The sequence below is a fragment of the Euwallacea similis genome, chromosome 1, assembly GCF_039881205.1.
Source record: "Euwallacea similis isolate ESF13 chromosome 1, ESF131.1, whole genome shotgun sequence".
Lineage (NCBI taxonomy): Eukaryota > Metazoa > Arthropoda > Insecta > Coleoptera > Curculionidae > Euwallacea > Euwallacea similis.
In genome coordinates, this window is record NC_089609.1 from 6,280,760 (window position 1) to 6,295,566 (window position 14,807).

Genomic DNA, 14,807 nt, shown 5'->3' on the forward strand with positions numbered 1-14,807 from the left:
CCTATCTTTTAGTTTTTATTGCAATTCTTATATGCATTATTCGTTGTATAAACCTGCAGCATTACTTGATCCATACCGAGCGATCGTCAATGGCAACACAACCATCAAACAGTACAAATAAAACCAGCTGTTGATGTAAATATTCCGAAATACTACGTAATCGGGCATTATTTACGTTTAGAGGCATCATTTTATTGAAGGACCATGCCTTTATTTGGAAATAAATTTTCTCCGAGAAAAACACCTCTAAGAAAAAGTAAGACGAACGTAAATTCGGACAAACTACTAGACGATTTGGTAGGCGAAAATAGATCGGTGAAAATTTGCTTAGGAGAGCAGGAATTGTTGTTTGAGAATGGGGAATGGATGCCGTGTAAGTTTATTTGTGAACATTTTATAATACTCATTATAATCTATGATTTTATAAAGGTTCGAGTAAAAACGGTTCTGCTCATAAGATGAACCAAAAATTCAAAAAGAGGAACCACGAATTGCAAGAGGAAAACAATTTACTTAAAATTAAATATGAGCTTGTATTAAATATGGTAAGGAGCTTGAAAGCAAAACGTATTTGTAAGGTTCACTTGTGTCTTTTGATGAAGATGTGAATGAGTTTCGTATGCGGGACCCCATATCGAGCTGAAGGGGTGACAAGTTGGTGGCAGTTATGTTGGCTTGTAAATAAATCCAGCGAGAGCACAATTGATTCTTTTCTTACACACTCGATTTTTTCTGTTGTGTGTGTTTAAAAAAACTTCTTTTACAATTCAATAACTTTTAATACGATTTTAGCTATCTGAAGTCACTGCTGAAAAGGAACAACTGGAAAGGGAATTGGGAAAAGCGAGAAAATCGTCCAAAAGATAACTTTATTAATGTTACGACCAACTTATATATGTCAATAAAAACGTTTGAGTGTCTTATAAAGTTTATTTTTTAAACAAATACACTTAATACAACTTTTTTGGTCTATAAAATGGCCTTAACAATGCAAATTTCTTAAAAATAAATAAATAACTTACATTTGTACAATAACTAATTGGGGCAGTGGTTCTTTGTGTGACCTAATTAATATCCCAAATCATATATAAAATATACATATGAAAAAAATAATACTTAGTACCTTCCTGAGCACATTTCCCACATTTTCGTTTAGCTCTCGTACCGGTACTCCCACCTCTCTTCGTTTTAGCATAAGGCACAGCCCGATTTTTTCCTTTGCCCCTCGAAGCTTTACCCCTAAAACTCCAATTCAAGTTGCTTCCTCCACCATCACCCCAATCACCTCCTCCTCTGTGATCATCTCCGTCATCACCACCACCATGACCCTCTCCTCTGTCTTCAGCCTAAAAAAAATTTTAATAATTGAATTTATTTATCAACAAAATCATACCTCATCCGCCCATTGGAAAAACTTGCATCCGCCCATCATATTAGGACAGCAATAAAATTGCCGCCCTTTATTGGGCCCCTCTTTATTCACAGTTCGCAGTACCGCGTTCTGACTACAGTTGCATTGAATTTCGGTAACACCTCCCATCATACGAGTGGAATTTTGATGATTGTTGGTAGTTTGGGTAGCGTTGGAATCGTTTGATGTATTCCAAGCAAAGAAATTACAGGCCGATTGGGCGCATTTGTAAAACTGCTTCCCTATGTTATAAAAAGATAGAAATATAGATTTCGTTTTATTATAAGAGTTTGTATGGGTTTTAAACCTTTGTTGGGGCCATTTTTTTTTACTGTTAACAAAATAGCTTCTTGGTTGCACTGACAGACAATGTCATCATGTCTAGTGGCGTCTTCAGGATTTGTAACGTTGCCCAAGCTGCTTCGACTTGAATTTGATCCTATTTTGAGCGTTCGTTTAAAAATTTAATCGTGAAGTTTGAAAAATATGAATACTGGTTTATATCAGACTTAAAAGGTAGTTAAACAATCTTTTCGACTTTATTCTACCAATTGCAGTGTATGTTTTTTTACATACCTGAAGGACCAGGCATATTGTCTAAGTTCGGTCTAAAAGTCTCTCCTCCAGTGCTACCAGAATTCGTACTTCCTATCGGCGAATTATTGAAGAAAGCGTTTAAACTTTGAGTTCGGGGCGCACTGCCCGACCTAGATTGATTATGCTGATTATTTGTCAGGTTTTGCTGTTGATTTGAGTTCTCTGCACGACGTGGTTCTGGATTTGCTGTAGAGAAACGCAGATATTAAACAAATATGTTATAAGACATTAGGTCATACTGCTAAGGACATTGATGTGGAAAGTTTGATGCTAATTTGGCTAAGCTAAGCAAATTATGTAGACCCTAAGTCTAAGCTAAACTAATGGCGAAAATTTCAGTTCAAAACCTCAAAAACTGCAGCTGTTATGGAAAAAAAGTGTAATATTTAATAGTAACGAAGCGACTGCAACCTATGTTAACATAAACTTTTCGCTACTTTTTGTACCCTAAGATCTAGTGTTAAACTAATTTCTAAAAACTCAGAATAATCCTACATTTAAATTGTCTGTAAACTTACCTATTAGTGGGCGATTATTTTGCGTTGTATTTCTCAGACCATTAACTAAAAATTCTCAAAATGTATTCTTTACCGCAAATATAACAAAATGTCCGACTTACCCCTACTCACGCTAGTTAAATTAATATCTAACGATTCTATCACGTTTTCGTCACAGCCATATATACATAAGATGTTAGGATTGGGATCCCCTGGGAAGGGATTTGGCCGAAAAGTGAACTTAAGAAGTTTACAATCTGAACCACACTAAAATATAAAAAGATGTCTAATCCACAACTATTTAATGGTGAAAATGTATGTATTTGTAATGGCGAATACTCTCAAACAACTCTTTATTACCTGCGGGCAATGCTGATCTGTGACTTCAACATTTTTAACCATACTAGGAAACCACACCGAGTTTTTGCAATCCGGAAATCCTGTACAAGTCATATATTTCCCTACTCCATCTTTCTTGGTTCTACAATAATTTATTGTAATTATATCCCCCTTCATTATCCTTTCTCTCACCTTAACACCATATCTCTACCGCATTTAGGGCACTTACACGCGGGTCTGAAATCATCCCCTCCCCCCCCTCTGAGAATTGGATCCTGTGCTCGTTGGGCCTCATCTCCCAATCTATTCGATAAAGTATTATCTATAAGTCGCATTTTTTCAGCAACAGTTGTGAACACGGCCTTATATTTTTCAATTTGTTCACGTCTCACTACTTCAGGGTCTTTCTGACCTTCACAGATTAGTTTTAAGTTGTTTTCGAATTCTGCGCGTAATGTAGGTTTTGCTAAAGAAACTTCCAAGCCTATATCATTGTACCTTAAAATTAAATTTTTCTTTTAATTTTAAATGTTTGTATACTTTAATTATTTATATACCCCTCCACCAAGCCCATGCCCAATCTGCCAGGTACAAAATACATGTCATTTAGTCCAACATATTCTCGGGATTTGATGGTGTCTATGTGATCTGCATGAGTGGCATCAGTACCAATTCCATGCTTTTCCATTAGAGCTATAAGATCGGCTTCAGTGAGTAATTTTGGGGGTGAGGTTTGGCTTTCTGTCTAGAAACAATTTTTTTACCCTTAAGAAGTTACTCATAAGCAATTTACAATACCATTTCTAACACTGTGGGAACGAAAGTGTCGCCTTGCTGGTAATTGTTAATCTCTTTAGCATTCCACTTTTCATATATGTAAACATCGAGGTAATTTCTTTCAAGAATAATCAGGCCTTTAGCAGTGAATTTCTCGCCTGCAATATCCACGTTAACGGCAGTCTCAAAGCCTTGAGCGTCTTTATGGACGCACCCCAAAAAGTGTCGTACAATGTATTCATAAACCCTTTTATCATTACCCTGAAGATTATCTGTATATTTTGTGGGATGGATTGGAGGATGAGCCTAGAGAGATTTAGACAATGTCGATTTAAAAGTGGGGCAATAACCAAGTACTTCACGCATTATGGCAAAAACAGAATGGCGTGAGATAACGTAACACTACCACATTCGAATCTATAGTAAATGTTATTTGTCATATGGTTGTACATAGATACTAATGAGGAATACAATTAGTAAGGAGAAATCACCTGATCAGATTTTTTTCCCTGTCGAGGATTTGGGCCGCCCTCAGCAAGGATTCGCCTGGCAAAAGGACCCCACTCATTATTGTCTTGTTGTTGTTCAACTAGATTCACCAGATTTAATTCTTTTGGAAAAATATTGGTTTCTGTACGCGGATAACTTATAAAACCTTGAGTGTAGAGTTTTTCAGCAATTTTCATCGTGTCTTTGGCATTGATTCTGAGTTTTCTGGATATGTTTTTCTCCATTTCCTTGAATTACAATATTAGTAGAGAAAATAAAACTTTTAATAATTTTAGTACATACTACTGTGTCTAATGGTAGAGGCCGCCATTTGCTTTTTGGCTTGCTTTCTACATTCTCTACAGTTGCCAAAGAGTTCTCTTTACAATGATCCAAAATAGCTTCACATGAATTCTTATCAAAAAGTCTATCTCTTTTCCATGAAAAATCAGTTGTCAGATCTTTTACTGTATGATTCACTTTAATCAAAAATGAAAGATTAAACAAATACATTCCTAAAAACTTAAATAAAACAAACTTTTTATGCGCCAAAAAGTTTCAGGAATAAACTCCTCTATAGCCTGATATCTCTCCACAACAAACCCCAAAGTGGGGAATTGACAGGAACCATAACTAATTAACTTATCACCCAATTTATTAGGAAAAACTTGTTGGAATCTCAAGGTCTGAAGCCTGGTAAAAGCAGCTCCTAATATGATTTTTTTCTTTAAATATGTAATGAACTTAATTTCACACCCACCTGTCCTTAAATCCAATTCCTGTCTGACATCAACTGCATCACTAACATTTTTATTTGGTTGCCCCAAGGTATTTAAAGCTCTGAATACTGAAGCTGGGGTTATTTCTGAGAATTTGGCCCTATATATCCTTAACTGTGGCTTTATATCTGTGCAGACCTTGATTATTTCATACCCAATATTTTCCCCTTCTCTATCACAATCTGTCCATATGATTAAGCCTTGACAGGATCGAATCTCTCTTTCTAAAGTTTTCTTTAAAGACTCTGATGTTTTAATTTTGAAAGCACATATGGAACTGATACCTACTTTAACTTTTTCATAGTCCTTAGGACAAGCTTTGATAACAGGAGCGTCAAATAAGACCAAAGGGTTGCAGCTCTGCCAGTTACGATACATGATACTAAACTCATAATTGAGTAAATGGCCAGATACTGATGTCATGGCCATTTGGCAGTTTTCCCCAAACACTTGAGCAGTGAATTCATAAATTTTGTTATAAGGGGATAGGCCTTCACGCTGAAATTTTATAGAGTAATTTTATATTGTCGGATATACCTACTTGGAGGTTCTTTACTCTTTGAGAGTGGCCTCTGGCTAGAATTGCGGCTATGTTTTTTGCAGCATCATTCTTCTCAGCTACGTTTAGGTACTTCATTATAGTGGCTTTAACTTGCTTGCAGTAAAAGCGACGTAAAAGCAAATTTGAATTCAAATTTTGTAAATATCCCATTTGTATTCATTTTCCTAACAGGCGATTCTGAGGTTATGTTGTTTACAGAATGAGAGAGATCATCTCAACTGTTAAGTTCTGCATGTGTTTTCTTTTTCTATTACATGCACTTCGGAACTACTCCCCTAGCAAAACGGAAAGCGCCTCCCTCTGCTTTAAAACATGCATGTGGAAAACACCATAAAAGTAGTTCGTTACTATTGGAAACGTATGTTTGTTTTCATTTCGAAAATGTTTGTTTACATTCCAAAGATAAATTTATCGATATTTTTTACTATTAAAAAGTAACAAACCGCTGAATAATTCAATAAAAATGACTACTTTTTAACCATGTACCTTTTCGTGACAACTGGACCATTCCCTGTAGTTTCTGGTGTTTCCACAGGTAAAAACGTAAGGGTGCCAACTTCTGTCATGCTAAATTTTTTAACATATTTATAAAGGGGCTGCGAGGATTAATATAATTTCGAAATTACAAAAATCAATGAATCAGTATGTATTCTACCACTTTGAGGGGTGTTTTCCCAGAACCAAGTAAGTAAATTGTTATAATTTACCTGTTGCGAACAACAGGAACTTATAAATTACAGAACCTGTTTATAGACGCAATTTTGTCAAGGAAAACATTAAATCCATAAAGCAAATGCAAGGGATCCTTCAGGAGGCTAGTGTCCTTCATCCTAGAAAAAGACTATTTTCACAGGAGCGTGACAGAAATATATTGCAGCTGACAAAATCTATGGAAAGTACCTCTAGTAAAACTTTGAGAAACATTATCAAACCTGATGTTCAAACAAGTCACAATGGGGAATACCAAGTACCTAATAAAGCATCCAATGTGGATAATGTTAAACTAAAAGTCATTAAAACTAAGCAGGTAAAAGTAAATAAAGAATTAAAAGATGAGGCAGGAGAAACCAGATTAACTCACCGAGGAATGCAGACAGAGAGAGAAGAAGATATGGCTCATTTATACGAGTCAGGAGTGATCAAATATCCCAGACCAGGAATCATTAAATCACCTGAAAAATCTGTTTTTAAATCTCCACAAAATGGATGTGGAGATGAAGTTAATGGTATTGTGCAAGGATTTGAAAGTTTAAGTAAATTCTTTGCTAAAATATTTTGCACTTATATTAAAATATAATTTTTTAGCAACTCAGGAGAAGGACTTTAGTAAAGGAAACAAAAACATTAAATTGAAAGCATCAAAACTGAGCTCAGTGAAAGTAATGGGTCAAGCACCTGAAAACTATCAAAGAGGCATTGTTCCAAAATATTTGCGGGACAGAAAGGAAGATCCTCCTGCAGAAATGGACCTTGAGTGCCCTTCAGGGCATATATTGCTGCCTGAGGAAGAAAGGAAAGAAACTTTAAGGGTTTTGAGACAAAGTAAGAACTGAATTATTATCAAAGTAGAGAATTAATGTGTAATAATTTACAGGTTATGCTGACAGGATACAAGAGCTGAACATGATGCCTGTGAGAAATGATACCTTGAAAATGAAGAAAAGGAAAGTGGAAATTGAGGAAGAATTAAAGAGGATTGATGGAGGAATAAAGGTGTTTCAGAGGCCTAAAGTTTATGTTAAAATAAATGCTTGATTAAGATTAAATTGTCGATTTTTTTGTAATTATAAGCAATAAATTGAAGTGTGTTGTCAATAGTGGAAATAAATATTTATTTTTCCATATAAATAAAGGCAGTATATGAATTTTCCTACTACTGTACGTCTACCAAATGCATAAATTTGTCAGCCAAGAAACTTAAATGTCCAATCTGAAACTGTTGCTCTTCATTTAAAAACCAATTATCATATTGAAAATCTGGGAAAAATATACCAATTTCTTTTTTGGCAGTTTCTGGAGAATCTGCAATTGGTCATGCTTAGTCATATAAAGACTTCAAACACAAGACGCTCACCAGAACCATGTGTGGCATTTCTAGTGTCTGAAAGACCATACTTCCCTCTAATTGAATTTGGAGCTTCAAATTGGGCTTTATATACCTTTGTGGGCCCCATTAAAGCTCTCCAATCTTTGATAGCATTATCTTTAGCAAGTATATACAAGTCTGATTCACCACTATAAGTAAAGGAAGAGATAATAATGGATGAAATCTCGATATTGTAATACATGCCTTGACATAAATGTAACTAGTCTATTGTAAAAGAACTTGCGCCTGTGTTCCTCATAAAACAGTTTTGCTTCTTCTAATGTGATGTGTTTCCTCTTTGAACGCACTATTTTAAAGTTTGAGCTGATTATGACATTTCGAATACCTTCCAGAAAAACTGGATTTTTTACTACATGGGGCTTAATGATTGCTAAAGTAAGTTGCAACAAAGCCATTTATGTAATGTGAGAATATTTAGTTTTATCTGTCTCTCTAGCATTTTTTAATTTTCATTAAATTAAATTTTACTAAATCAAATCAAAACGAAAATATTAACCTTACTTTTGTATTCTTAAGTCGGAACATTTAATTGGCTAATGAAGTAACGATAGTGCCAAACAATCATATCTGAGATAATTGTGATACTTCCTGTCAAGAATGAAATATTTATCCCAAAATTAGATGCAACAAATTAAAATAAATAAAAATTAATTCAAAGTTACCAATGTTTTATTTATGGTAGGCATATAGAAATGACCCATCTGTTTAAGGAATCAATTATTCTATCATTATCAATGTATTAAAGTAAAAAAGGAATTTGAATTTAACTACTCATTTGATTTCATTTCATTAGGGATAACCTGGACTAGCCAGGAACTTCGATTGCATTAATCTAATGTAAAAGTAACAGATGTAAATTTGTGTATGTATTATTTTTCGAAATCGACTTGGCATAGTCTCAACTAATGTAACGAAAGCATATTCAAAGGGATAATTTCAAGAATTGCAAATGCAATAACGTACACGAGTGCACTTTATTGAGCCAATTAATCGACTAGACCGCCTTATCTCAATTATTCCCGGCATTAGAAGGTTGAACCTTTAGAATTCGTTTTCGATTAAATATTGTCCTGATAATTGGGGCACGTGTACCCCCTGGCTCATGCATTTAACAATAGATATTAGAAAATAGGTCAACGATGCAGAGGTTGAGAAAAAGCGTTTTAGGGACTCGGGGCCAAAAATGAAATCTACGCGTTTGATTTATTTTGCATGTTTTTTAGCAACGGGATTTAAAAAGGTGCGGTAACTTAGTTTAGTACCGTATAAAGCATTTTTTATATTAAATCCCTTCTATTGCCATCTTAGAAAGCGAAGGAGAAAATTCTACTTTTTATGACTGTCCCAATGTAATTCTTCTGAAAAAATCGGTTATTCTTGGCTAGTTATATTACTGGTTATAAATGATAAAAAAAAACTATAAAGCTGAAAGCGTATAGGCAAATCTGGATAAGCCAGAAAAGAAAAGAATGGGGAAACAGCTTTGCCTTTTATGAGGTTCATCAGAGTGATCTCCTCGGTCCAATTTCTTTAATCAGCTTTTTTACGAGAGGAAATTTTAATTTAAATCGGGATAATTCTCAGTAACAAAACAGCCGACCTTATTAAAATCCTAAATGCTTAATTTATTTTTCACGAGCAACAATTCATTTTATCTCCCTCTAACACCGGGGCCCCATAAAACCCACCCCGAGGGATTTACGTTTTTGTGTTTCTGTTGTAGGCCACATTTTGAATACACCTTTTTTACATCTTTCTATAGAGTTTACGACATCGTATAAACGGTTTAATATTTCACAATAATTCTTAACTGCCCGGATTTAACACCCCATTCTTCGTTAATGCAGGAGAGGGAAGCGGCATTCCCATATCTTCCTGCATTCATTCGCAGGTCACGCTTATCATATTCGTTACATATTTTAATCCTCTTTTTTGTGTGATATTGGACGTTTTAGAGGTTCCTTTAAATCTCTTTTGTTATAAAATTGGAGCTTACTAGCTCAGTAAAAAGTTTTACGAGCGCTGTAGAATATAAAGGATTGAAAAGTGACCCCACATGCGGTGGCGTACATAAAGTCCGAAAAGGGGACGAAAAATCTAATTTTATCAAATTGAATGGAAAAGACTCGTAAAATCCACGCTCCAGTCTATTGTTGGGGGCTTGTTTGGGAACTCTCGATTATCTAAAAGATTGGAGCTATAGGGTTTTATTTGTCTGTAAGCCAAAAAAAGTTCACGAATTTTTATTGGCGCGAAATCTACTTTTACAGCCTCGATACTTTTGAATTGGACGTCTTTTTCCAAATAAGGCGGGACGTCCCCAAGTCTACCCTTAAACTTTATGTATGAACTGGGAAGAACGCGAGGATGATTTGTGATACGCATTTTTGGCAAAGTTTTTTGACTTCGTGTAAACACTCGTTTTTGATTAAAAATAGACAAGGAAGATCTCGAAATAGAATTGGTTTACCACCAGGAAAAATGACATATTTTGGACGTATTGCTGGCAAAAATATTGATATCTCCACACAACAAGGTCGAACGTGTTATTTGCCGAATATTTTCTGTTTCCTATAAATAGGCTCTCTTATCGGGGAATAATGGTATTTTTGAAAATTATGATGCAACAGGAGCTAATTAATGGCTGAAACGTAGAATTTATTTAAAACATAACTGCAACGAGGCAAATACTAATTATCTCATTATAGTGACTCAGGTACCGAAGGCCACATACACCAACGGTTCCTGATAAATGCACCACACAGTACAAGAAAAAACTGAGGAAAAAATAGAACTTTTTCTAAAGCTCTATTCTCCTTCGAAAACTAAGAATTTTAGTTTAGAAGGAAGGCAAGCAATGGAGCGAACTGCTTACCAAAGTTTGGTTGGTTAAGTGTGATTCAGCAAGGGGGAAGCCTGTTTTTTCGCACTTCTCTGGCATGTCTGATGTTGAAAGCAATGAAATGGATTATGTCCTCGAGTATTAATACACTGACCTAATTTTTTGAACGTTTCTGCTAGTTAAATAGAACACAATGCAGACATCCCTTGATATTTACGATTAGAATTTCTCTAGTTTAGCTTTATCGGCCTTGAAGCATTAAATAAAACATTCTCCAAGATGATGACAAGTTAAGGAATATTGTATAAAATTGCTATAAAAACTTTACAAAGGCTAAAACCGATTAATAACATCACTATCCTGACACAGAAGTTAATTTCAATAAGGATACCAATTAGCAAGTGATTTAAGCAAGATTTTTAAGTATTATCGTTGTTAGTTCAATGGTTATAGGGAGAGCAATCTCATAAACCCCTGAGCTAATCTAACATTTGTTTTAGCAAATTATTGTTGCATTCTTTAGAGTTCAAACTCAGCTTATTCTATTGAAATCTAACATCTATTCCTTTTCTGCAATATTTAGGAATCATCCTGTGTAGTGGTAAACTTTTTTATTTTCCTGCAAATTATCTATATCCGTTGTAGAAAATATATTCACCATATTATCAAGAAAGTAATTGCAATATGTGGAAAAACACTTAAAAGCCAATCATAAGGAAAATCATCTTAGTATGAAGCTTCTACAATAGTCGATAATCCATCGACATACCACCAGCAAGTTTAAATAATACATATTTGCAATCTTATATCTGCAGTGATGTAAAGTTTCTAAAATTTCGAAATTACGGTCGAATATTTGGGAAAGTTCGCGAATTTACGCGTAAACGTTAAAAAAGGCATATTAATGTAAAAAAAGCTCCTATTAGTACTACTAAGGAACGACTATTTGGATGCATAGGTAGAAGGCGTCAGGCTTTTCAAATATTAAACCCTATGTGCGATCTGTACATTATGTGAGTACACAGAGTGATTTCGAATTAATAAGACAAAAATATGAGGTACGCAGACTCTTTTTCTTTTAAATACTTGGTAATCTCGAACACAAGACACTCTACTGGCACTTATCAAGTGCTTAAAACCCCGAAAATCCTTATACAAAACTTGAGTCACACCAGTTTATTTTGCTAAAATCAGTAGCGTCTCCAGAGGGATTTTTGAATATAGGGTATTTCCCGCGGAACTAACCTGGACGATTCCAGGGAATGACGCTAAAACAGTTGAATCAGCACCGATTTAAATGTGTCGACTATCCACAAATATACGTCATTTTGATGTAGTTCCTTAAGGATATTGGGTTCCCAAGTTCAAAAAACTCGCCGCACATGGGGAGGGAGGGGGGATGAAAATTGAGAAAAAATCATGCAAATGGAGAATAATTTATTGCACACTATTCTCAGAAAACCAACGGAGAATGACATTTGCCCTAGTACTAAAGAGGCTCGGACGAAAAATCTTGTTAACGTTTTGGTGATAAATTTGTTACAGTCTTCAGAACCTTAGAAAAAACTATTTATGTATATACGGTTTCTTCGCTTTTGAATGATGGTTTCTTGGTAACGGTGCAAGCGTCATTTCGTGTTACCATTATCAAAGACAGCTGACATATACATATTTAACCTATGAAATTCTCTAATTTTAGTGTAATTGGTGTTATTCAGTTTACTTTTTTAAAGATCTAGAGTTTATCCACTGTTATAGATCTAGAGGTTAAAGATTTAGAACCGATATAAAATTTCCCACATTCGCAAGGAATTAAATGTACCTCTTTTTATCTGTTTATTTTCCTTTTGCGGTTTTGCCTTTGCAAGTTTTGAAAGTATTCGCCTTTTGTTCTAAAAACGGTTCTAACATTGAATTCACTTCCCCATCATTCGATTTGGTCTATCATACCTCCTATGCATGATACAAAAAGGATTGTAATAGGTCTGCTTTGACTAGATAAAATTGCAAAAACAAAATGAACAATCTGCCTCAAACCTATAGAACATATTTATTATTAGAATTCCGAGGATACCAACTCACTTTATCTCCCACAGAGATTATTGAAATTCCGTGGCAATTAAGAACAAAATTGCCCCGAAAAATCTTCATAAATATTTAACAGCCCCGTCGCCGTTATTTCATCCCCAAATTTAGGATCCCTTTAGTCACACCCTCGGACTGTTTAGGGCCATAAATTGAAAAAAGGCGTAACTTTTTATTGTTCCAGCGTAAGTCTGTGAAAATAAATCGCACCAAAAGGCACCTAAACCAGGCTTAGTTTCTTTGTGCGTGTGCGAAGGGCGCAGCGGGGGGCCCGCTTTTCCAATTTGGGAAAAGCCTTTGACATTTCAAAGTGCAGGTATATCGAAGGCCTCAAAGCTTATGTCATTTTCTATTATACAGGGTATTTCGAAACATGTGTCCGCACATGGAGGATGTGATTCCTTAGCTCATTGTAAGAAAAAAAGTTCCTGTTAACGTAGGTCCGTAAACGCACCGTTTTTGAGATACAGGGCTTTAAAAATAAAGTTTTTTTTCAGTTTTTTGACGATGTCTTAAGAACCGTTTGAGGTACAGAATCCGGCTTTTGTACCAATACAATATTATCAATAATATTAGTTACTTTTGAGCGCTAATTCAATTTTCCTTCGCAGACCAGTGGCGGAGATTTTAAGGTTTATGTGAGGTTTTTTGCTCCTAATTTCTACGTCACTGGAACAATTAGCATTTTGAAACCACTGTTTAAACCGCCAGTGTTATCTACACAAAAAAAGTAAATTTGGTCAAGAGCTCTAAAGCGAACAGTATTCCAGAAAAATGGCATTTTATGATGAAAAACTTGAAAAAGGTAGCAACATGATCAAGAACATTTCATTATCAAAACTAAGCAAATGAATAATAAAAATCACAACATTGTTAAAAATGGCCTCCTTTTACGGTAATACTTTTATAATAATCGGTAATATTTCTATACAAACGGGCTTCCAGCTTTTTTGTATAGGAAACATTGACGGTTTAAAAGGTGGTTTCAAAACGCCAATTGTGGTATAAAAATTAGAGGTAAAAAACAACACATAAACCTTAAAATCTCCGCCACAGGACTATGGAAAAAAAATTGAATTAGCGCTCAAAAGTAGCTGATATTAATGATAATATGTGTAGCAAAACTAACTTTTGTACCTCAAACGATTCTTGAAATATCGACAAAAAACCTTATTTTTAACGTCTTGTATCTCGAAAACGGCCTGTTTGCAGATGCATGTTAATTGGAACTTTTTTCCTTGCAATGAGCCAAGGAATTACACCCTTCATTTGCGGACACATGTTTTGAAACACCATATACATAGAAGAAACTCTATCAATTCGACTAATGGCAAACAAGTGTGGAATTTGGATCAACAATGCTTTTGCCAGGTTAGGGGTCAGCACTAAAAATTGCTGATGAGTGACTGATGTGTTTACTACATAGAAAAAAATGTGTTATTCTTCTCGAAGCGACACGTGAAATCGCTAAATAAATAAAGTTATTTATTTCTTTATACAATTTAAAATGCGCCTTTTAATTGGCGGAAAACATTGCATTTCACTTAATTTAATACTTATTTGTTTACTGGTTGATTATTGACCATTACAGGTACAAACACATTTCCAATTCCAAGGTTTAACTTCCAACCCGGAAACGATAAATTCTTTGAGAGAGACAGATTTTATTGATGAATAATGTTGGAAAGAAACTCAGCAAATCGAATGCAAGATGCTACTAACTTAGTTGCATTCGACACCCTGAAAAATGTCTTTGTGTTTGGTACATTAGACCGCAATTAAACGTTGTTAGAGAAAAGTGGTTGTCCACCGATGTTACGCTCGGTATATCAGGTACTAACGTAAACCACAATGATATTCCCCATAGCAAAAAAGCCGACTATAAGCCATGTTATGTCATATAAATGTATCGAGACAAATCAAAGAATTAAGACGTAAGTTCAATGTAAGAACAGTTTTTAAGGCGGCAAACGCTCTATGTTAGAAAGTTATAAAGAGAATACCCCAAAACAATAATGAATTCGCAAAAAGTGTCAAATATAAACTTCCTTGTAAATATGAAAAATTTTATATTGGCGAAGCCTCTAGATCTTAAAAAAAACTACATTAAAAATAGAGATTTTCATAGATCAAATACATGTCAGTACGTCTTTGCTGATGGTCAAAGTCGGGTTACGAAGGAACTATTATCAAAGAAGCGTAAAATCAAAGGAAGTGGATATATTTTACTTTAAAAAATCATATGTGTGGCCTCTTGTTCAGTAAGCATAGATAACACTTGATTACCTATGCTTAAACAAGAGGCGAACCTCGAATATGCAA

General features: G+C 34.9%; 5 protein-coding genes across 9 annotated transcripts in view; 3 read left to right on the forward strand and 2 right to left on the reverse strand.

Moving 5' to 3' along the window:
• The window catches only part of LOC136413265 (general transcription factor 3C polypeptide 3), a 132,894-nt gene that overhangs the window by 3,514 nt on the left and 114,573 nt on the right, over positions 1-14,807 (forward strand). The window lies entirely within an intron of this gene.
• On the forward strand, positions 204-920 carry Cby (Chibby). Its single transcript, XM_066392761.1, has 3 exons — positions 204-373; positions 430-545; positions 793-920. Exons 1-3 carry the CDS (start codon positions 205-207, stop codon positions 865-867), a joined length of 360 nt encoding a protein of 119 aa, XP_066248858.1. The 5' UTR covers position 204; the 3' UTR covers positions 868-920.
• Top3alpha (topoisomerase 3-alpha) lies at positions 945-5,649 on the reverse strand. 2 transcript variants are annotated; one of them, XM_066396621.1, is made up of 17 exons: positions 5,446-5,649; positions 5,178-5,387; positions 4,871-5,123; positions 4,649-4,819; positions 4,414-4,589; positions 4,113-4,358; positions 3,643-3,927; positions 3,402-3,589; positions 3,037-3,342; positions 2,866-2,986; positions 2,628-2,772; positions 2,527-2,571; positions 1,988-2,194; positions 1,719-1,850; positions 1,394-1,653; positions 1,124-1,346; positions 945-1,064 (listed from the first exon to the last, which is right to left on the reverse strand). In XM_066396621.1, the coding sequence occupies exons 1-17, from the start codon at positions 5,599-5,601 to the stop codon at positions 1,036-1,038; spliced, it is 3,153 nt and encodes a 1,050-aa protein (XP_066252718.1). In that variant the 5' UTR covers positions 5,602-5,649; the 3' UTR covers positions 945-1,035. The 2 variants fall into 2 exon arrangements, with proteins under 2 accessions (XP_066252718.1, XP_066252725.1); XM_066396628.1 differs by lacking the exon at positions 2,527-2,571.
• LOC136410733 (uncharacterized) lies at positions 5,788-7,291 on the forward strand. Of its 3 annotated transcripts, none has more exons than XM_066393033.1 (5): positions 5,788-5,986; positions 6,045-6,135; positions 6,205-6,704; positions 6,757-6,993; positions 7,046-7,291. In XM_066393033.1, the coding sequence occupies exons 1-5, from the start codon at positions 5,932-5,934 to the stop codon at positions 7,204-7,206; spliced, it is 1,044 nt and encodes a 347-aa protein (XP_066249130.1). In that variant the 5' UTR covers positions 5,788-5,931; the 3' UTR covers positions 7,207-7,291. The 3 variants fall into 3 exon arrangements, with proteins under 3 accessions (XP_066249130.1, XP_066249147.1, XP_066249138.1); XM_066393050.1 differs by having other exon boundaries at positions 6,192-6,704; positions 7,046-7,290; XM_066393041.1 differs by having other exon boundaries at positions 5,788-6,135; positions 6,192-6,704; positions 7,046-7,290.
• nmdyn-D6 (nucleoside diphosphate kinase 6) lies at positions 7,291-8,041 on the reverse strand. Its single transcript, XM_066393061.1, has 3 exons — positions 7,742-8,041; positions 7,526-7,686; positions 7,291-7,473 (listed from the first exon to the last, which is right to left on the reverse strand). Exons 1-3 carry the CDS (start codon positions 7,951-7,953, stop codon positions 7,325-7,327), a joined length of 522 nt encoding a protein of 173 aa, XP_066249158.1. The 5' UTR covers positions 7,954-8,041; the 3' UTR covers positions 7,291-7,324.

Bases quoted from the DNA above. Each gene is read 5' to 3' on its own strand.
- nmdyn-D6 (XM_066393061.1), bottom strand. From the start codon at position 7,953: ATGGCTTTGTTGCAACTTACTTTAGCAATCATTAAGCCCCATGTAGTA. The intron at 7,687-7,741 runs GCATGTATTACA...CTTTACTTATAG, and splicing joins CTAGTTACATTTATGTCAAG to TGGTGAATCAGACTTGTATA. The intron at 7,474-7,525 runs GTGAGCGTCTTG...GACCAATTGCAG, and splicing joins AAATGCCACACATGGTTCTG to ATTCTCCAGAAACTGCCAAA.
- Top3alpha (XM_066396621.1), bottom strand. From the start codon at position 5,601: ATGGGATATTTACAAAATTTGAATTCAAATTTGCTTTTACGTCGCTTT. The intron at 1,347-1,393 runs GTATGATTTTGT...AATTTTTTTTAG, and splicing joins TTTTCCAATGGGCGGATGAG to GCTGAAGACAGAGGAGAGGG. The intron at 1,065-1,123 runs GTACTAAGTATT...GATATTAATTAG, and splicing joins TGGGAAATGTGCTCAGGAAG to GTCACACAAAGAACCACTGC.
- LOC136410733 (XM_066393033.1), top strand. From the start codon at position 5,932: ATGTACCTTTTCGTGACAACTGGACCATTCCCTGTAGTTTCTGGTGTT. The intron at 6,705-6,756 runs GTAAATTCTTTG...ATAATTTTTTAG, and splicing joins GCAAGGATTTGAAAGTTTAA to CAACTCAGGAGAAGGACTTT. The intron at 6,994-7,045 runs GTAAGAACTGAA...AATAATTTACAG, and splicing joins TTTAAGGGTTTTGAGACAAA to GTTATGCTGACAGGATACAA.
- Cby (XM_066392761.1), top strand. From the start codon at position 205: ATGCCTTTATTTGGAAATAAATTTTCTCCGAGAAAAACACCTCTAAGA. The intron at 374-429 runs GTAAGTTTATTT...GATTTTATAAAG, and splicing joins GAATGGGGAATGGATGCCGT to GTTCGAGTAAAAACGGTTCT. The intron at 546-792 runs GTAAGGAGCTTG...ATACGATTTTAG, and splicing joins ATGAGCTTGTATTAAATATG to CTATCTGAAGTCACTGCTGA.